At 55.8% G+C, this 22134-nt stretch overlaps 1 protein-coding gene across 1 annotated transcript; it reads right to left on the bottom strand.

Moving 5' to 3' along the window:
* Positions 1–8865: 8865 nt before the first annotated feature.
* On the bottom strand, positions 8866–9399 carry TMEM275 (transmembrane protein 275). The gene has a single exon (XM_061186629.1). It carries the CDS (start codon positions 9397–9399, stop codon positions 8866–8868), a length of 534 nt encoding a protein of 177 aa, XP_061042612.1.
* Positions 9400–22134: the final 12735 nt, after the last annotated feature.

Below are 22134 nucleotides of genomic sequence, written 5' to 3'. Positions count from 1 at the left end.
GGGTGGCGGTTGCCTCCTGGAGGGCCTGGTGTGTGGATGGTCTGGGGATTCCTGCTACAGGTTCTCAGAACAGACATCCTCAGGGGCCCTCCAGTTCAGTCCCCATTTGGGCAGGAGTCACTAACACCCAGACCCTGCCCACAAACCCGCAGGGATGGGAAGCTCATTACCTTGCAGGGCAGCCTGCTCCAGGTCTGACTGGGAAGTTCTTCCTCATTTGAGCTGAAACCTGCCTCCTCCTCATCAGGCCTGGCCTGGGGGGTGGGGGTGGTGTGCACACAGAAGACATCTATTCACACTGTTCTGGGACATCCAACCAAACTGGACCGCGTGGCACCTCCCACACTCACTGTACCCCTTCCCACCTGTCTGCTCTTGCTGATCAGGCCTTCTGGGGAAAGCCTGTTCACTCTTCAGAACCCATCCATATGCACCCTCGCCAGGAAGCCTCGCCTGATCACTCCTTAGCCCCTCCCTCTCTTGACCCCTCTTGGCCACCCAGGGACACCCAGATGGAGCTCCCTGAGCAGGACTTGGCACGGGCAGAGCCAGGCTCAGAGTTGTTGTGGAACCAATACTGCACCTGTCTAACTGAACTGGAGGTGCAGCGTGAGGGGCGGGCTCTGCCTGGGACCCTGGGAGCCCAGTTCCTGTCTGGCCTTGCTTTGCGGCCCTGGGCAAGCCCTGGCCTTTTCTGGGCCTCTGTTTCCTGTGTAGAGGTTGGAGGGTAGTCTATTCAGGCCACCTGCCTGCCTTGGATGGCCTTGCTTTCTGAATGTCCTGCTGAGTTTTCTCTTCTGTGTGATATTCACCCCCCAGTTTCCTCAGTTGTTCCATCCAGGGCCTCTCCCCATGCTGGACCACATGACCCCCTGTGGGTGCAGATGGGGCTTGGAGGCACTTGTGGCAAAGGCCCAGCAGCTGCCCAAGGAAGTGGGATGAAGGGGTGTCCAGGGATGGTGCCCAAGGACCAGTGAGCACCCTTTGGCCATGCAGGGCCTCGCCCTTCTCCTTTAGAGATGAGGCTGGGCCTGAGGCTGAGGCTGTAGCCCAGTCCCTGTCTCTTCCTGTCTCTTCTCTTCCTGAGGATGTGGCCCTGTCTTGGCACAGGCTTTAGCTCCCTCCTCTCCGTCTTGAGCCCCAGTGCCCACACTTTAGGGACCACCCGCCACCAGTCTTTGTGAGGTGGATAGGAGGGGCCTCAGTCAACTAATGTTTACTGAGCACCATCTATGTGCCAGACACAGCCTGGGAACTGGGGATGCAGTGCTCAACGAGACTGTCCCTGCTCCCAAGGCACTCATTGCTGGTGGGGAGACAGACAACAGGTAGATAGGTGCTGAAACAAATATGTTTGGGGTGCTGATTAAAGGTTATGAAGAAACTCAAATAGAGAGTGGGGTCAGTGTGTAGCTGAGGAGACGGATGGAAGGAGCAGACCAGAGTGAGGCCAGAGAGGACCAGACAGATCAGATTGACAGCCAGGTGGACAGCTGGTGAGGAAAGAGGCTGGCGCAGGCCTGGAGGCTCCACTGAAGGCTCCACTGAAGGCTCTGGGGGAGAAGGGGTGGGGGGGTGGTGGGATCTATTAAGCTGATGACTCCAGGCCCTAATCCTGTGCCAGGCCTAGGCGGGTAGTGTTGGGGGGGAGGGGAGCACCCCCGCTGGGGTGTAATTTCACGCTGAGGGGCCTGATGGGGCATCCCAGGGACTGATCCTTTCTGGATCAGAAAACTCACTTCCCTTTGTCGCATGCAGGGCGATTAATGCCTTAACCCTTTGTGGGCTGGCCTAGGGCCAGCCCCGCCACCCCCCCCCCCCCGCCCCCGCCTCCAGCCCCTTGGAACCTAGCCCAGAGCCCTTCACCTCCAGCCCCGTCAGCTCCTGGACCCGGTCCTGTCTGCAGAGAGGGAGAAGCTGTGACTGAGGACAGCCAGGGGACAGCTTTCCAAGCAGCTTTTCCATGTCCCTGTTCCCTGGAATGCAGCTGCCCAGGCCCTGTGCCCCCAGCGACGTGAACTCCCCACCCCTATCTGCAGGTTCTCTTATAGCTCAGTTCAAGTCCAGTCTCCTTCAGGAAGCCTGGGGTCTAGTCCACCGGCCACCACAGCCTTCCCACATGTCCTGCGAAGGGGCGCCCACTCTCTCCCGGGGGGCCCCTCCCAGCGGCCATAAGCAATACAGCCATAACTGCCTAGTCCCGCTGACCTCGCAGCGAGGAATGAACACTGCTCCGCCCCACACCCCCAGAAGGCCGGGTCCCCTGACCCTCACAGTCCACGCCTCCAGTAGCACCCCAGGGATAGCCCTGGCCATTCTGTCCAATGGTGGCATTGCAGGCCTGGGCAGCTCACCACCGGCAGCCCCTGCCTCTCCGCCCGCTCGAGATCGCGGCCCCCCTCTCTCCCCGTCTCTGTTCAAAGCCCCACCAGGAAGTTGTCGCACCTTCTTTGGCCCCTCCCCTCGCTCCTCGCAGCGTAACTTCGCCGCATCCCCGGGCAGCCCCGGCGGGTCGCCCCTCCCAAGCTCCTCTGGGGTGGGGGGCAGAGGGGCAGGGACCCGGGCTGGGCCTCCCCTAAGCTCCCCGGGTCTCTGAAACCGCAGCCCCGTTAAAAGAAAGCCCCTAAATGTTATTTACACTTCGGAGTCTTAAAAACCATTAACAAAAGCCACTTAATTCAATTATCTTCCCGGCTGGCTCGGTTCTCAGAGCTGAGCGCGGGCCTCCCCTTGCCGCCCCCCCTCGCCACCCCCCCCCACTGTCATTGTGTCGGGCTAATGAGGTAAACTGAAGCGAGCCCTGTCCCCCCTGACAGGTTTATGAGAATTTAATAAAGCGTGGCCGGGACCAAATGAGTTGCCTCAGCCTGGGAGAGCTCATTGTCTTTGGCGTCAGCGTTTTTGACTCGAGCCGCCCCTCCCCCGCCCCGGCTCCCGCCTGGCTCGGCCCCCACCCCCGCGCCAGTGCCGCCCAAGGTGAGCCTGGGGAGGGCCTGGCAGAGGCCCGCTCGGGCCCCGCCGGGCCGAGGCTCCCCGGGCTGGCCCTGACCTGGGCAGTGTGCCCTGCGGAGGGGCTGCGTGGTGCCTCGCGGACCTGCCTGTCCTCGCACACACACCAGACCCCGGGAGGGTACAGGGACCTCCGGGACTCCTCCTTCCCACCTCCCTGCTCCTGTCTCAGCCACCACTGCCAACCTGAGGCTGAGGCCTGGCTGGAGCCGCCTTGAGCGTGATTCACTTTCTCTTGCTTGTCTGCAGTGACTGGCCAGAGCAAGGGGGCTTCTCTTCCCACCAGGGTACACGGTGGGGACACGGGGCCCTCAGTCATGACCTGGTCACCTTCTCCCTTTTGCCCTGAAAGGTAACGAGGAGTGGAGCACAGCGCAGTGAGTGGAAGGGACTTGCCCAGGTTTCAGCAGGAGGCAGAAGTGCAGATGGAAGAGGCGCCCAGGCTGGGGGCCCCCAGACGCACAGGCAGGCGGGCAGGCCTCACCGGAGCTCCAGGGGTATCTGGAGAAGGCCCAGCTGTCCTTTGTCCCTCATGTCCCGGACAGCCTAGAACCGGCCTTTCTCTGTCTGGCCTCTCAGGGATGCAATGTCTAGGAGTTTCCGGACCATTCAGAGACCCAGAATTCCTTCTTTCCCCTTCCAAAGTGTTTCCAGAAGTTACTTCCTTCTGGGGCTGAAGCTTGGCCTGAGAACCTCACCTGGAAGGTCCTGAAGTCAATGGGGTGTGTGGGAGCCAGTCTTAGGGATGAAGGCTCAGTCTGTGACCATGATGAAAGCTCAGTCTTAGTTCAGGGTCAGCATTCAGTGTATTGATTAGGGTCAGAGTTCAGGTTGGGACCAGATTCAGGGCTCTGTGACCAGCGTCAGGCTCAACCTGTTACTAGAATCAGGCCTTAGTGCATGCATCAGGGCTCAGTCTGTGACCAGAATAAGGGCTTAATGTTTGTCCATGACCAAGACTCAGTCTGTGCCCAGATCAGGGTTCAATTTTTGATAAAGGTCAGGGTTCAAGTCAGAGCTCAGTCTAAGATCAGGATCAGGGTTCACTGTATGGTCCAGGCAGGGTCAAGGCTCAGAATGTGATCAGGCTCAAGCTCAGGTCAGGACTTAGTCTAAAATCAGAGTGAGGGCTCAGTCTAGGACCAGACCCAGGACTTACCTGTGTCCTTGATAAAGGATGTCTGTGTCCAGCATCAGGCCTCCCTCTGTGGTAAGGTCAGGTTCCAGGGATGGAGGTGTCACTTAGTGAATCTGGGTGACTTTAACACCCACCCTCTTCGTGCACACCCAACTCCCTACTCCCCACCTCCTCAGAAGAGGAAAAGGCAAAGTTGTGCAGTCTGGCTGGGCTGTCACCTCTATCCCCTGTCATGTGCCCAGGGTGCCCTCTGGTGGTACTCCCTAGCAGTGCCGGTTTCCTCAGTCTTAGCCCATCCATCTGGCCATCTCCTACGTAGGGGAGCCTGGCCCTCAGGTGCATCCATTAATGTCCATCTAGCCAGCTCTATATTCCTGCGTCACCCCACCTCCCCACAAAGCAGAAAACAAGAATTGACCAGGAGAACTCCCACACGCATAAGGAGCTTTTCTCCCTTCCTGTCCAGAATCAGGCATCTTGATAAATCCCTATTTCCGGCGGCCCAGAACCTTAGCTGTGTGATAACATTCACACCCTTTACTCATTCAGTCGTTTGACAAATATTTATGGGGCGCCTACCTTGTGCCAGGTAGGCACTGAGTGCACAGCTGTGAATAAGCCAGAAGTTCCAACCTCTTGGAGCTCACATTCTACTCACTTCTCCCTGATCCCCAACTCCTAGTGCACAGACCTCACCAGAAAGGCACTGGCATCAGCAGAAGGTTGGGCGAGATTCAGAACTGGGCAACTTCAAGTCCCTTCTCTCCCCTAGAGTCAGAAGTTGGACTACTCTAGGTTCTGGCTCCTGGTCTTCATCTCGCCTCATACGCCTCATCTGGACTCATGGCTTCACTACCACCCACAGGTCAATGGCTTCTGGATCTGCCTCCCCAGGGCTCTCCATCTGGAACTCGGGCCTGCGGCTCCAGCTCCTACAGGACAGCTCCACTGGGTTTACAGACCTTTCATCTGACCACAGCCCTTGCTTTTCCTCCACCATATGCCCAGCTGCTCAAACCAAAATTCTAGAACTTCCTTCCAGATTCCTCTCTTTCACTCCCTTAAACTCCCCTGACAGGGAGACCTCAAAAATGGGTGTCGAATTGGCCCAGCTCACAGCCACCACTCTGGTCCTGACTCCCAGCGTTTCCCACTGCAATGACCTCCTAACCTGGCCCCTCTTTTCCCTCGTGTCCCTCAACATCTATTTTCCACACAGTAGGCAGAGTGAGCTGTGCAATCATAAATCAGATCATGTCACTTCCCTGCTTAAAACCCGCCAGTGGCTCCCATCTCACGGAGAATAAAATCCCAGCTCCTCACCCTGCTTACTAAGCTTTACAGGAGCTGAGCACTACGCCTGCTCCCACCTTCTCCAACTTCATCTCCCACCCTTGTCTCTACAGCCCTTCTTTCTTGGTCTGACACATGGAAGCCAAGTTCATTCTCACCTTAGGGTTGCACTGGCCATTTTCCTGAGCTTGAAATGTTCTTGCTCTAGACCCATGAGTGGCTAACTCTTGTCAGTCAGAGCTCAGCTTAAATGTCACCTCTCAGAGAAGACCTCTCCAGCCATCGAAGTCCCTCTGTCACACCTTCCTATTGTGATTTTCTGCACAGCACTATCAACTAGCTAGTATTTTTTGTCTTGTTTGCTTACTTATTTAATTCTTTAATTCTCCCCCAAGCAGAACGTAAGCTCCTCCAGAGCTTGTTCACCAAGCTATGGGTTCATAGTAGGGCTCAGGGATTATTTGTTGAATTAATTAGTAAAAATGGTCCTAAGTGGTTGCCCTCGTTTCTTCTAGTGGGAAGAGAGGGAGAGGATCCGAGTTCCTGGCCCTTAGTGGGCTCCCTTGTCTTGGCCCTCTGGGAAGTGGCCTCACTGTGCCACCCCTGAGCTCCCCCAGGCCCCAGGCGGCACCCCTCCTTTCAGAAGGACCAGCTATGTGTCCTCCACTGCAGCCCCTGGACCTCTGAGGACATACCCTGGTGCCTCAGTTCTGAATCTCAGGGCCAGGAGTGGGAGTGGGAGGGTTTAGCCTTCATCCCAGGACCCCTCGGCAGTGTCCCAGCGGGAGGTGCCAGTCCCTGCTCAGATTCCTCAAGGTCAGGGAGCTTGCTGCCTCTGTGCCGTCAGAATCATCTCCTCTCCTTCCACAGAAACCTGCTCCCCACCCGGTGGCCCCCTGGAGCCCCTCTCTGCCCTCAGGGCCTGGAGCCTGCCCTGGAGGGGCCCGCAGACGTGCGGGGACAGGGCAATCCTCCAGCCTCCTTGTGTGTGGAGACTGCGGCTGCCCTTGGGCCTCGCTGGCTCCAAGGTGGACGCACTGCCCTAGGGGGGCCTGAAGGGATATGAGGGGAGGGGTCCCTGGGTGTGGCAGGCCTGGAGGGATACTGGGGGGCTTTGCTAAGGCTGGCTGATTGGAAAGTGGGTCCTGGGGTATAGAGCATATCTCCTGGTGTGCCTGGGGAGGGAGAGGAGGCACAGACGGGACAAAAGATGACCTTCAGCTGGCGGTGACAATGGAAGGGAGACTCCAAGGAGCCATGCCCCACAACCCGCCCCCTGCTGCCACCTTGATCCCATTCTATTCACTCACACCATCGATCTGTGGCCCACTGCCTTGAACCCTATCACATGCTCAATCTCCTCCCCAGCAGCCAGGCTCTAAGACAGGATCTGGAAGTCTTCTTGTAGAAGAGGAAGAAACCCTGATGGTGCAACTCCAGGCCTCTGCCAGCAGAAGGGAGAGGGGTTTGGGCTGGGCCTGGCTTTCCTGGGCTAGAATCTGGGGTGCCTCTTCTTAAGAAGGTGGTGGGAGAAGGGTGGTCCACACCCCAAGGCGGCATCAGCAGTGGCCCCTCTCACCTCCTACTCTTCCAAGGCAGCAGGTGGCGTCTGAGGCTGCCAGTGGACCAGAAGAGACAGGTCTGGAGCCTGGAGAGGTGGCCTTCCTTATGCACGCGCGCACACACACACACACACACACACACACACACACGCACGCACGCACGCATGCAGGTGGGGGCGGGGAAGTGCTCTGAGAAGAGGTCATCAGCTCCAGGGGCTAGATGCTTCAAAGGTTAGGACCATCGACCCGTGCTAATTAATAGAGATGACCTGCTCAGCGCCCACTGAGAGGGAGTCACTCTTCTTCAGGTCAGTGGGAGGGAGACAGCAGGAGAGGCAGAGGCAGAGAGGGGGTCAGAGGAAGGGAGGAAGAGCCCCAGGGCTGGTGGAAAGTGCCTGGGCCGGGGCAGAAGAGCAGCAGAACCCAGCCTGGAAAGAGAAAGGGAGGCTGATGAAGCCAAGGGCAGCTGGGCAGGGAGTCATGGCCAGCCAGGGGTGGTGGGCCAGTGCGTGCCACCATCACTGGGCACTGCTTGCCTGGGTCCCTGAAGTGAGAGGAGGGGCTGGCCCAGGGTTGCAGTGTCTTCCCCCCAGCCCCCAGCCCCCTTGTTTCTTCTTGCACGGCAGCCTGCATTTCTCTTCCAGGCACTCTCACCCACGTGGACAGAAGACAGGCTGAGCCCAGACTGCAAGCTCAGCCAGGCCAGGAGAGAGGTGTAGGCTTTGCAAGGCCTGGGGAGCCCTTCTTGCCTCACCATCCCTGCTGGGTGACCCAGCCCTCAACCACCAACACACACACACACACACACACACACACGCTCCCACACAGGTGTGATGTCAGACAGTGTCACCCAAAATACTCCCACGCTCCCCATCTCATACACGTAGCCAGGCTGTCTCACCCACAGTCACATTCATATACTCATCCAGCCCCCCATCCGACACCCTGTTTCCACAGACGTTCACAGGCACCCACAGTCTCAGACAGTCTTTTGTTCACAGTCACACACTCCTCTCCCTGGGGCTCCCTTCCAGGTCTCCAAGGGGGGCTGGTGCTGCGATGATGAAGCACTCCACCGCAGGGTGGGAGGGCCGAAGACTCCAGGGTGCTGGGTCAGAGGCCCCGCAGTCAGCTCCTCCCTCCTGCGCTGCACAAGGGCAGAGGACGACTCCAAAGGTGATTTATTAAGGAGCGAGCGAGGTACAGCGGGAATACACGGTGCGGTTCACACCGAGACCTTCAGGGTGGGAGGAGCCCCCTCACCACTGCTCCCTGTCGGCCCCCAGCTCAGCTCCCCCCGCTCTAGTCGGGCAGAAAGGGTGGAGTGTGCTCAACACAGCTCCATCTTAGGGTTGACCTGGCTCAGATCAGATCCTCCCCCCATTCATCCCAAAAGGTCATGTTGGGGTAGAGACAAGGAGGGCGGGGAGGGAAAGAAGGGGAGCGGGCAGCCCTTCACAGCAGGCGGGGACAGGAGACGGCCCAGGCTGAACCCCTCCTTTTTCCCCTCTTCCTCCCACCCCTTGGGGGCGCGGGCCTCGCTGAGAGCCCCTCAGAGTGGCTCTGCTCACAGTGCCCAGGGAGGGAAGGACCAGCAGCCCCGTTTCCGGACGTCTGGGGAGTGAGGTAAACTAGGGCCCAGCAGACCCCACCCTTTAAGGGCCGTGCCTGGACGCCATCATCACACTCCCCCCTCCTTCCCCCGGAAGTTCCAGAGATGGGATAGAGGAGGTCACCTGTGCCCAGCACCGGACCCGTATGAAAATTTTCTTTTTCTTGTCTCTCCTCCTCCCTCTCTTTTTTCCTAATGGCACTGATGGGAGGGAACCGGGACAGGGGAGTCAGGGCCGGGGACCCGGGCGGCTAGGGGGCGACGCGCTCCCCGGGCAGGTCGCGCCGGACCCCGTCGGCGCGCGGCGCGTAGACGGCTGCGGGCGCGGAGGCGTCCAGGGCGAAGGGGCCGGGGCTGGGGCTTGAGCGGCCGGACGACGCGGCCGAGGCGGCGGGGCTGAGCTGCACGGCCGTGGTGTCCTGCGCCGTGCGCTCGCTGCTCTCCATCTCCAGCGCCACCCGCCCGCCGCCCCCGCCCTGGCAGGGACCCGCGGCCGCCGTCGAGCGCGAACGGGGCGCGGGCCCGCGGCGGCGGCTACACACGCAGCAGGCCGCGAAGAAGCCGAGCGCCAGCACGAGCAGCGCCGGCCCTGCGATGAGCGGCGCGTTGTGTCCCGGGACGAAGGAGGCGAAGGCGCCCACCAGCGTCACGTTCACGCCCGCCAGCAGCACGCACAGGCCGCAGGCGCAGAACAGCGCGGGGGACGGCGCGCCGGGCAGCCGGCCTCGAGCGCGGCCCGCGGGCGCCCGGGCCGGGGGGCCCTGACTCTTCTCCGGGGGCGGCATCGGCCTGGGGACTCCGGGCACTCATCCAGCTCCCTCCTGTCGCCGGCCCCGGCCAGCCCACATGTCAGGGGCTCAGCTCACAGTAGTCCTGTGGGCACAGAGCAAGGGAGAGGTCAGCAGGGCATCTGGGCTTCCAGCCCCACTCTCGGTTCTGTGGCTACATTCAGTGCCTGGGAGTGCAGAGGCCATGCCGTCTGGGCCAGCCCCTGTCTCTGCCTCTGCCTTTGGGAAGCAACGGCTCACCCCCCATGGGAAGAGTCCCTTATCCCACCAGGTCCTTGGAGTTCCTCGTGGCTAATCTTGCCATCTTCCCTCCCTCCCCACTTCCCTATGTCCTCCAGACAGACACAGGTCCTCCACCTCCTCTCCTCCAGGAAGCCTTCTTGGGCTAATTGAGAAAATAGGTGTAAAGTCCTCGGCGCAGTGCCTAGGTGCTCATTGAGTGATAATCATGATCAGTAGTAGAGGCCAGGTGGCAGCTCTTGGGACTTAGACAGCTTCCTCCCTTGAGTGGTGGAGGCCCTAGAAATCATCTGGTCTAGCCCCAGCTCGTCCAGAAGAAGAAACTGAAGCTCAGAGAGATCTAGCGATTTACCCAATATCTGGGACTGGGACCTCATGACCTGCTGCCTGGCCTGGGCGTCACCACCCTAGGCTCTGACAGGCATAGCATTGACATTAACTTTCCCGAATATCAGATGAGGCCCTGGAGTGAGTGACCACATGAGAGTGAGGAGCTCCTGAAGTTTTAGATGGTCAGTGAGAAGAGACAGTCCCTACATGGGTTGGGCAGGAGCAGACCCAAGGCCCCGGGTCCTTCCCAGACTGGGCATTCTATTAGATTCCACTCCTACCCCCATCCCATCCCCCAGGAGTCTAGTGTTGAACCTGGACTCAAAAGCCCAATCACTGGGTACTAGGATCCCTTTCTAGGATTTTCTCATTGTATCTGGTTGTGGGATCTATCACTGGATTCTATAATTCTGGGAACGCATACAGAAGCAAGGGTAATGTCATCAGAGTCTGGGAAGTTTAAGACTTCTATTTGAGAATTCTGCTCTATAACATGAAATCACAGGTATTAAGGCCCTCGAAGGATGAGATCATAGCCATGGAGCTGTGTTAGAATTGTGAAAAAGTGTCGGAAAAGGGCTCTGAGTTGGGGTGGGAGGGGGGTAATTAGATGGGACTACTGGTTGGCACGGAGCATGCTGGATGAGTAACGGAGCATGACCTGGACAAGTGGCCTCTCTATACTTCAGTGTTAACACCTGTAATGTGGGGCTAATAAGAGAACCTACCTGACAGGGTGTGGTGATAACTAAATGCTGTAAGCTAAATCAAGTGCTTAGAACAGTGCAGGACATAGTGAGATTTCCATGTTAGTCATGTCGTAGTGGTGGCTGATAAAGAAGGGGCTCTAAGGTCTCAGATCTGGGGGGGTCAGTCATGTCAAGTTTGGAAACAACAGTTAGTCTGTCCCTCAGATGGAAGTGCCTCAGGGACAGGCCCTAAATTATCCTTCCTGAGTCCAAAGCCTGTACACAGAGGAGTTGGAGAGAATTTGATGATGGGGTGTGTGAAAACGAGGACTAGTGCTGGGGAGGGGCAGCTCAGGTTGTCACTCTGGACACAGGTAGGAATCAGCTTGGCCCAAGCAGGTCAGAGGGTCTGGAGGCCACCTCCGGGCCTGGCCAATGTGATGACTACAGGGCTTCCTCCCCTGGCATCACAGTGGGAGGTGGCACCAGGGGAGGTGACAGCTCTCCTGCGACCCCAGCGAGAAGCTCCTGGCTGACACACTAAGCTGGCAGGAATTCAGAAATCCCCAAATCCTGGCAAAGAAAGCATGTGTTGACCCTTGAGGGCATCTACCAACCACAGATTCCTCAGGAAGCTCCATATTTGCATGAACCATCTTTGATCTGCAGCTGTTGGTTCTGCCAGGCAGCAATAGCAGCTGCTGAAGAGGTACAATTTACTGTTTTTAAAGCAGCTTCACATCCATGACATCACTGAATGATACACCTGCTTGATATTTATTAACAGCCATATCTTACAACTGAGGAAATGGAGGCTCAGAGAGGGAAGTTGATCTGAGTCTAGTGGCTGGACTAAAAGGAAGACCAGAATCAGAGAACACATGGTCTAGTTCACACCGTATGCAATCGTGCTTCATTTTAAAGAGAAGGGTTTGATCCCCTTGGTGTTGATGTGGAGGTAAATCTCAACACTTTCTTCCTGTTGCCCTCAGGAGGGGCTGTGAGATTCCCAAATTTCACCCCTTCTGTACCTCATCATTATCTGACATTGTCCTTCCTGTGGGGAAGGCTCTGTCTGAGGCTGATGGAGGGAGCCCCTGATGGAGGGGATAGTGTCTGGCCTTTCACCTTATCTCACAGCAGACTCCTGAAAGCTGACACTGGACAAGGGTTGGGGGGCGGGGGGAAGGCCTAGGTGGCTAGAGGATCCAAGGCTCTCCTTTCTTTTCCCTTATAGAGAAGACTCTTTATCTTTGGGTTTTGGCAGTTTTACTATGATGTGCCAAGGTGAGATTTTCTTTGTATTTATCCTTTGTGGGCTTCCTGATGCTTCTGCAATCTGTGGCTTGATTTTTGCCCGTTTTGGAAAATTTTCAGCCATTATCTTTCCCCCTATCCTCTCTCTTCTCTCCTTCTGGAAACCTAATTGCATACATGTTCAACCATTTGACATTGTCCCACACATCTCTTATACTCTATTCTTTATTTTCTAGCCTTCCACCCCCGCCCCCCCGCCTCAGTTCTCTCTGGCTATTTTTCTACCGATCTGTCATCCAGTTCACTAATCCTCTCTTCACCTGTGTCTTCTCTGCTGTAAAATCCGTCTATTCAGTTCTTAATTTCAGTTGTTATAACTTTTCAGTTCTAGTATTGCCACTTGATTCTTTTTCATAGATTTCAGTTTTATACTGAAAAACTCCCTCTTATGTATTTTCTTGAACATATTAAACTCTTTGAAGTCCATGTCTGAAAACTCCAACATCTGGATCTCTTGTTTCTATTGTCTGTTTTATTGCTTTTGGTTTTAGGTCATTCTTATCTCCTGTAATGCCAGATCATTTTTTTATTAAACGCCCAACATTGTAGAGATAGCTTGAGGCCCTGGATGATGTTGTCTTCCTTTAGAGAAGACTTACTTTTGCTTCTCACATGCAGCTGAAGAAGGGACAGGCCCAATCTAGGACTGCACTGACTGGGAGCTGTGTTTCTGTCTTCCTGAGTCTGGTCTATATTTGGTTAACCAGTACTCCCAGAGGATAGCCTTTTGGGGCCCCCAACTAAAAGCTGGAGGTGTTTAACAGGGCCTTTCCCCTTTTTAAGGCCTAAATTCCAATTTTGACTTCCCAACTCCATGGCCACTGCCCCCTACAAACTGGAAAATGCCTTAAGGGAAAGAGTGAAATAAAATATTACTTCTCTTCTCTCCAAGATCTTGGCCCCTCAAGTCCTTACTGCCTTGGTAGCTCTCCCATGCCTTTAAACAGATTTCTTCAATGTTTAATCCAGCCTTTTTAGTTACCCTCAGTGAGTGAGTTGGTCTGATACAAGCTAGTCTTTCTTAGCCATTAACAAGTCTAGATGAGAATCTGAAATTAGCACTTTCAGATTGCTAACCAAGTTAGTTGTGTTATGTTGAGCACTTTGCAATAACATCTAATTTAATTTTCACAGCATGAGATTAAGTATTATTGTCATATCCCCATTTTATATATGAGGATATTGAGGCACAGAAAGATTCAAGTTTCCCAAGACCATTGAGTGGCAGTGGTGGTGCCAGGATTTGAAAACTGGTGTCTTGACACCAAAGCCTGAGTTCTCAACCCAGTATAGCGCTAGGTTTGCTAAGTGCTTGTTGAATGACAGAAGCACAGGGCACAGGCTTCTGTAGATAAGCTCCTGTAATCAGCACTTATGCTGCTCAAATATCAACAGCAGAGGAGGACAGGGTGTGTTTTGTGTGTCTCTTAAGGAAGGTAAACTCACTTTGCTCCTTCCTTGGCTTAGCACACTCAGTTCAACTAAAGCAAATACCTGCCCAAGGGCTGAGCTTCCAGGGGCTAATTGCCAACGAATGATTCTTACCTGCTCCTGGGAGGCAGAACTGACTCTGGAAGACAGACTACTCCCAGAGTCTCCACCCCAGGCAGAGAAGAGGCTAAGGGCTGATTCCTGAAGTTTGCCTCCACCCTGGTTAATTGGGATCTGGAGCACGCAGGGGTGAGGTGTTGAGGTCGTTCAGCTATTGCAATTCAGTCTGCAGCACCATTTCCATCTGGTGGACTGTGGCCCTCCAGCTGGGGCTGTTGGATACTGTTTTGTAGCGAGTGCTCTGGCTTGCTCTGCTCTGGGTGTCGTTGGTGCTGTTCACTAAATCTTTTTGGTACTCCCGCCTTCTGAACACATGTTATGATTGCACTTTCTGGCCAATTTGTGATTAGGTGGGGCTGTGTGACTAGTTCTGGCCAATGAATTGTGACATTCGTCACTTCCAGGATGGAGTATTTAATTTCAGAAGCAGGACCCTCCAAGTTGGTTCTATTGCTATCCTTTCAAATATCCCTTCAAACCCTTTCTACCTCATCCCAAGGCCAGTCTTCAACCCCATTGCCTGAGCAGGAGGGAAGGTTATTGCTCTGAATCTTAGGTTTTAGAATTGGAACCTTCTCTTTAGTGAGCACCCCAAGCTGCTGAACCTGTAAAGATCATCTCGTTCCATTCCTTCATCTACAGAGGGGGGACACTGAGGCTAGGTGTGAGGAAGTTCATGGAGGGAGTCTGTGGCCAAGCCAGACCAGAACCTGGCCTTTTCCCACAAAGCCAGGGCTCTGACCATTGCCATTCAGCTGCGCATGACCCTCGTCAGGCAGCCAGAGTCCCCCCTGCCCTGCCTTGGCCTGGGAGACCGTGTGGACTCTATTTGGGAGTCCAGGCCATAAGGCAGTTTGGGGCAGAGACAGACACTAGGGGCTGGGCCTCAGATAACCAGGGTTCTTGACTCTGGTCTAGTTGGGCAACTTGGGAGGGCCAGGAGCCCTCTCTGGGCCTCAGCTGCTGAATGTAAAGGGAAAGATTTAACCAGATTATTGTCTCTGAATCTGTCCTCCTGCTGCTGGTGGTTTGTGAAGGTGGACATGGAAACCAATCAGAAATTACTGCCAATATATCAGAAGATCTCAAAAAACAGTACACTTATCTGTGATATGGCTGTTCTTTGCTTTGGGCTGGGATTAAGTCATTCCCCTCACCCTGCCCTGCAGAAGTAACGTGCTGCTCTGCTGTTCAGGGTGGGGGTGGAGTGGGGGGTGGCTCTGATTTTGGGGAGAGGGGCGCTCACGTTGAACAGCAACTCTGTGCTAAGCACTTTCCCTGCACTAACACATTTAATCTTTCCTATGACCCCGTGAGCTGTTGCCATCCTGAACCCAGTTCACAGTGAGAAACTGAGGCTGGGAGAGGTGAAGAACATTCCCTGGTTTACTCAGTTGTGATAGATAAAGCTGGGATTTGAACCCAGTTCTGTCAGATTGAAAAGCCATGTTGTTTCTGCTACACCAGAATTTCTGCTTACAGAAGGTATAGAGATATTTGATTATTTTAAAAATTAGTAATTGATTATTACTATCCAGCCAATCATCAACTGGGACTATCCAGCCAATCATCAGCTTGGGGCCCAGGGAGGATGGTCCTCATAGGTGGATGCAGAGCTCCTAGAGAGGGGGTCTCCGTCTGAAGCCCCTCAGGTCAGCCTGCCCCACCCAGTCCCTGAATCTGGGATGTCTGTGTTGTTCTAGAGCAGTTACTTGACCAGGGGCAGTTGCCAGGCCTCCTGGTCCCAGGTTCCTGCTGCAAGGGTCCAAGAGCCTCTGGGCAAGGGGGCTGGGGCTTCGGTCCAAGCATCAGGCACTGGTCCCAGCACCCTGTCTTCCATGTGAGATTGAGTCCCTCATTTGCTCAGTCTGAGCTCTTTCCCCTCACTGTGAACCCCTCTGTTTTCCTTAGCTTTGGCCCTTCTGTTCCCCTTCAGTCCCAGAAAGTCTGGGCCAGCCCCCTCCCCTGGCCTCCCCATCCACCCCTCTCCATTCCACCCCCATCCTCAGGGAACCTCCCACATCACCATTACTCAGTGCCAGCTTATTAACTACTCTGGAAGCTCTCAGCTTCTGCCAACTGAATTCTGCCTCCTGGGAGCCCCCAAAGCTGCCACCACCCCCACCCTAGCCAATCCCACGGCTCCCCTACTTCTGCCCAGGCAATAGACATGCGAGAGAGAGAGCGCGCGCGCGCGCGCGCGCGCACACACGCACACACACACACACACACACACACACACACACACACACACACACGCACAAGGCTCACCCAGATTCTCCAGGCTGGAAACAAGAGAATGAAGAGAATGAAATCTGGAGGTGTGGCTTCCCAGCTTCTGCGTCTGACACCTGGGCCCCATGATCCTCATCCCTGAGTGCATGTGCACACACACACATCACACGTGTACACTCAGTGGCCAGACATATCCAGAAACACACACACAGATGCATTACACACTGAGAGCTGCAAACACAGGCCAACACATAGCCAGACAGAAAGACACTCTCAGTTGCCTGCCTATCTGGTAGAAAGAAGCTGTTGCCCAGCAGAGGTACCTCTGGAGACTTCTCTTTGCCTGGGAGTGTGGAGGTGGACTGCAGATTGGCTGCAGTGGAACTGCCCTTCCTGCCCACCTCCTTCCAAGGCTTTGGGAGGCGCTCTTTCTCCTCCAGCCCAAGTCCCCTGAGGGACTTCAGCATCCTTTGCACAACTGCCCCACCCTGCACCCTCTTAGTTCCTTGGCTCCTCATTTCCAACGCCCAATTCCTCCGTTCCATCCCAACTATGCTCCCCCCCGTTACCCCAAGGACCTCATCACCCCTGTCATCACCCTGAATCCTTCCACCTCTGAGAAACCCAGCCATCCTACTCTTGACTAAACCCCATTGCTACCACTATAGAAACACCTGTACAGCACCTACTATGTGCCAAACACTGTTTTAAGCCCTTTATATTATTAACTCACTTAAGCCCTATGACAACCCTATAGATAGATGCTATGGCCATCTCCAATTTTGGATGGGGACAAAGAGGCTCAGAGAGGTTGAATCACTTGCCCAGGGTCACAGACATGGTGATAATATGTGGCAGAGCTGGGATTCAGACCTAGGCTGTGTGTCTTCTAAATCTGTGTTCTTCACCACGACTCCACAGCCTCTTGCTGTTAACAGTGCTCTGATCTAATGCAATCCTGGAACTCTCTACATTTTCTCCGTGAGCCTCTTGCCTCTGCTTCTTTCTGCTTCCACCCGAGAACCCCCACCGCCTTACTTCGCTTACCCTCTTGCAGTTTACCTTGTCTTGCCACTTGTTCCTTTGTCCTTCTGCCAAAGCTGCCCAGTGATGCCTCGACCCTGCATCAGTCCAGCTTTCTGTCTCCTCCACGTTTGTGCCCAAACTGCTAAGCTTTGTAGGTGAAAAGAAAATCACCAGCTGGGCGGCAGGGCCCTCGTGCATCCCTGTCTCTGGCGCCACGCAGGCCCTCAAGGCTCCCAGGGAACGTCCCCCTTCCTAGTCGGTGCTCAGCCCTTCTCACCGCGCCTGCATCTCCTGGAGGCACTCGAGCCTCTCCTTCTTGAAACCAAACAAAGCCCCCACCTCCCCCACACCTGCCTGCATCTTGAGAGCACTGTCTGCGCTCCCTACTGTACCTCCTTCTCAAAGGTCAGTCCACTCCCATCGCGCTTCTGTGCCACCGCGCTCCGAACGTGCTTTCTCCAAGGCCGCCAGTCACCTCCTCGGTGCTGAATTCAGTGAGGATGGTTCAGTCCTTAGCTAACTTGACATCTCCACAGCTTTGGACCCCTGAACCCTCCCTCCTGGGAACATTCTCTTCCTCTTGGAAACAAGCCCATTAAACTTCATCTTCTCCCACAAAGCCCAGACTCCCAGCCGGAAACCTGGCTTCATCCTTGCTCCTCCTCCTCCCTCAGGCTTTCCCCCCCACATTTCCAATCTAGTCCGTCACCAGCCCTGCAGATTCTTCCCTCCAGGGATCTAGAACCCATCCCTTCCTCTCTAGTCTCACTGCTACCCCACTCCACTCTCCTCCCCCATCGCTCCCTGCTGAAACCCCTCCTGGGCTCTCCCAGCCCTGGCTCCCTCCAGGCAGCCCTCTAGATTTTGCTGGAGTGGAGCAGAACTCGCCAGGTGTGGTCAGGTGGCCACGCTGCTCCTGTTGCCTCTACTTTCACCTGGCTAACTCCAGCTCAACCGTCAGAGCGCAGCTGGGACATTGCTTCCTTCAGGAAGCCTTCCTTTGCCTCCGTGATTGGGAACTGCTGTGTCCAGGTCTGTATCCCCCACTGGTCTACCTTGAGGACCAGGATTATATCCACCTTGTTTGCTGCCACATCCCCACTGGAGTGTCTGGGTCTCCCCAGGTGCCCAGGAAATATTGGTTAGACAAATGGTTAAGGTCAGAGGGGCCACTGCGGCCTGCCTTTATCTGTCTCTTGGTTTTGAAGTCGCTCTGTGCCCACTTCTCCCTATTCCCTCCTCACTTTGGGTCTTGAGAGGGTGTGGTGGACAGCTGGGTGGGGACTGGAGGTGGATTCTAGGGCAGATTCTTACTGAGTTAAAGTCCGGGGAGGGATCAGGGTAAAGCAGAGGGGCCCAAGGCAGCCTCTCCATGCTGTGTGTTCCCCTTCTCCTGTTTCCCTCTCTGTCGTTCTCATCTCTTTTCAGAGAACTGTGCTCAAGGCTACAGGTGCTTGACCTCTTGTCTGGGCACTACTCAGTTCCCCTGGGGTTTAGGGCTGGATAGAGTATCTCCTCCAATCCTAAAGCTACCCTCCCCATCGTCTCCCTTCTCCTTTCATCCCCTTGCCCTCCCTCCAGCCTCCCCCAACGCCTGTAGCTTGCACTTGCCTGAGCCGGTCCAGTGGACAGTTCTCTGCCGGTCCTGCCCCGGGAACCCCCAGGGGAGGAAGGATCCCTAGAGAGGAGGGCAGCCAGGGGGGCGCCGACTTGGAGGGGGTTGCTTGGGGGAGCGGCGGCTGGCCCCCCTCACTCACCCGGCTGGCGGCTTGCAGATCCCGGGCTTAGCGGGTGGGCGGGGGTGTGAGGGCGGAGGGGCTCCAGGGAGCAGCTCCCGGGGACCCCGAGGTGCCGGGAGGGCCCTGGTTGTGGGCTGCGCCGGTTCGGAGCGCCCATCTCAGCTTCCTTGCGGCCCCTCGGCTCCCTTGGACCCCCCACGGATCAGCGTTCCCACCAAGTCTCTCCTCTTTGGCTCCAGCTCCGCACCGCCCTTCTCCCCTCCCCGCCTCTAGGTTTTAAGCTTTTCAAGCGCCTGTCAATGAACCGCCAGCCGCCCACACACTCTCCGGTCTGGACTTCGTGAGTCCGGGATGGACACATTGCCGTTCACTCTAGAGCGAGGGGTGTAGGTCTCACTGGCTCTGTCTTCAGTTTCTGGCGGATTCCCAACCCTGGGCGGGGGTGGGGCTTGGGGGGCGGATGGGAGGGGGATGGAGCCGTGGGAGCAGGAAGATTTTTCCAGGGATGGGGCTTGTTTTCAGCAACCCTTCTCCAATCACCCTCCGCAAATCCTGCATCCTAGAAAGAGGTGTGGCCACGAGCCCCTTATACAGCTCCTGGTGGGATTTGGTGGGATTTGTAAGGGTTTCTTTGGGGGTGGGAGCGGGGAGGGAGTGCTTGGCCTGCCTCCAGGCTGGACTGTGTTGGCCAGGACTGGGTGGGAGTCTGAGGTGCTGATTTTCCAGGACCTGGGGGAGTTCAGCTGGAGGAGCATCTCCAACCCCCCCTTCATTCATTCACTCATCCATTCATAAATCCGCCCTGATGTGAACCACGTGCCAGGCAACCTTCATCCTGACAGTGGCCTGGGAGGGACCACTCATCTTCCATCTGCAGATGAAGAAACTGAGGCTCGAGGCCTCACAGTCTGTTGCCCAGGCCCTGGAGGGGGGAGGGGGGTTGCTGAACCAGTATGTGAGTCTTATCCCTAGACTCCAGCTCCAGCCTGGTCAGTCCTCCAGGTTGGCCCAGTGGGGATGTGACTTCCAGGGGGCTGCCTGGACCAAGCACTCCCCACCTTTGGTATAGTCTCAGCACCCAGCCCAAGGCTGGCTAGGCACACCCACAGTTGAGGTCAGAACAGGGCTATTGGATAGAACTGATTTCATTTATTGAACAGACCACTGTCCTATAACCTGTCCCTGTCCCCCCCCCCCCAACGCTGAATGGAGGGTTCCGGACCTGCTCAGAGGGCAGAGGGCGCTTTCCCCTAACACTACCCACCGCACCACCCCTGTCTGCTTGGCCCAAACTCAGCTTCTTCCAAAGCATGGATGGGGAGAAGTCACGTGTCTCCACGAGGCCACTACTGGGAAGGGGTGGGGGTCAGGAGTAGAGATGCAGTTGGCGAGGAGGTATCTGGACACTCACCTGGACTGGGGGAAGGGAGTTCTCAGGAAGCCCATGGCAGGGGAAAGAGAGGAAACAGGCCCAGGCCTTGAGAACTCCCAGAGTTTCAAGGGTCCTTGGAGCCCCACCCAGTTCTTCCCCAAAGGACATAGCTCTTGCCTTTTCACGTGTTCATTTCCTAATTTAATCCACTCTGATGCCCAATGCTGCTCTGTGCCTGGCCCTGCCAGGCATCTGGGATACCATAGCCCTTCCTGGGGGAGATCATGGCTGGGAAGGGTTGATGGTGGGTGAGGGGGGGACCACAATCCCTACAGCTCAAGCACCACCTTCCTCACTTCCACCCCATCCACCCCTAGGCATCTCTTTGGGGTGCTGCTGGTGAGGAGGAAGATGGACCGGAGGAAGCGTTTCTTTACTGATCAAGGAAACCAGGCCTGAGTTATTGTTGATGACGATGATGTTGAGGAAAAGGAGAAGGGAGAGGGAGCAGGCGGGAGGGAAATGCAAGGAGGGGAACACTGACTTCCCTCGGGCTGGAGGAACCAAAGTCTCCCCAGCCCACCAGCATTTGTGAAATTTGTTCTATCCATGGAGGTCTGTCCCACTGTAGTCAGGGAGTTGGTCCCTGAGGCCTGTGCAGAGGGCAGCAGAGGGTAGAGCCATGGGTGGGGAGAGGGAAGAGGCCTGGATGCGAGGTTTGGGACAATCTCTCACCATGGGACTTGATGAGTCCTTTTCCTGCAGGGCCTCAGCTTTCCCATCTGTACAATGGGGTGCTCTCTCCTGCTTTTGGTGTGGTTTTCCAACATCCACTGGGTACCTTCCACGTGCCTGGCCCTCAGCGCCCCCACTCTCGTGAGGGGGAAATAGAGGCCATTCAGAGTGCTGGGGGCTGTGATGGAGGGGAGCCCTGGGGCTGTGGGAGCACAGAGAAGTCAGGGGGAGGCTTCCAAGAGGAGGTGTCATCTGCACTGATCCTTGAAGAATGAGACTCTTCCTAGCTTGTCTTTTGCTCACCGACCAGGACAGAGGCCACATGGAGAAGATGTCTCCATAGAGGTCATACAACTCTGCTTCACCCTGAGGTCGCAAGTGTATGAGGGGTGGCATGGAGGGAGGAGCAATGTTTCCTGTACAGCCTGGCTCCAAACCCTGTACATATGTGGAGCCTTGAAGTGGCTCTCCTGGGAAAGCCTAGGGAATTGTTTTTCCACTAAATTTAAGCCATTTAACATTTATTGAGCACTTACTGTGCACCCTGATGGTAACTGGAAAAGGGCAATAGACAGTAGGTTTAAACAGGATTAATAACTGTTTTGTGAAAAAGAAGACTTCAACCTGCCTGGAGGGTGTCGAGAGAGGGAGACAGAGGCTGGTGGAAGAGGATGAGGAGGGCATTGTGGTTAAGGGGACACTTGGAAGGAGGCCTTTAAGCGTGGGGGATTTGATAGGCAGAGAGGAGCAGAGTGGGGGGCATCCAGGAGAACACAAGCCAAGGCTTGGGAGCTGGAACATGTTTAGATGGTTCAGGAGCAGTGAGAGGGTGGGGAGAAGAGGAAGGCTGGAGGTCTTGTTTGCAGTCAGATCATGAAAAGCCTTAAATAGTGGAGTCAATCCCCAAGAGTCTCAGCGCAGGGCTCAGCTCAGGAGACATCTCCTCCTGGAAGCCTCCAGGCCCGTGCGTCACCTGGGCTCCTGTCAAGGCAGCGACCATTTTGTTTTTCTAGGCTATGCCGCTGTCTGGGTCACTGCTGCTCAGGGCCCGTTCCTGAGCAGCTGCCTGGAGCTTTTGATATTCAGGGGAGTCTGGTCCAGGCCCTCTATGCAGCCAGGGAGCTCCTGAGGCCCAGGGCCAGGCCCAGACCCGGTGTGGTTCCTGTGAGCCTGCGGTTCACTTCCCTGGCCAGGCTGGAGCAAGAGACTGGGGTATCACTGGGCCCCAAATTCCAGAAGATCCAGCCAGTAGATCAAAAAGGGAAGAAAGCTGAGCTGCAGTTCAGAGAGAAAATCCAGGTCAAGAGCTTGAAACCAGAGACACCGTGGTCCAGGCCCCACCCCACCACAGGGAATCCATTTCCAATGACCTTGGTGAAAGCAGGTCTGGCATCTCCAGGACCTGGTTCATCTCTGGTTTGGACGCAGGCAGGCTCTGAGATTGGGGTAGCGGGTGGGAAGAGAGGGCAGGGCAGGGGGCAGCCCGGCAGCCCCTGCC

The sequence above is a fragment of the Eubalaena glacialis genome, chromosome 3 (genome assembly GCF_028564815.1).
Source record: "Eubalaena glacialis isolate mEubGla1 chromosome 3, mEubGla1.1.hap2.+ XY, whole genome shotgun sequence".
Classification (NCBI taxonomy): Eukaryota; Metazoa; Chordata; class Mammalia; order Artiodactyla; family Balaenidae; genus Eubalaena; species Eubalaena glacialis.
This window is presented reverse-complemented; position numbering and strand designations above follow the sequence as displayed.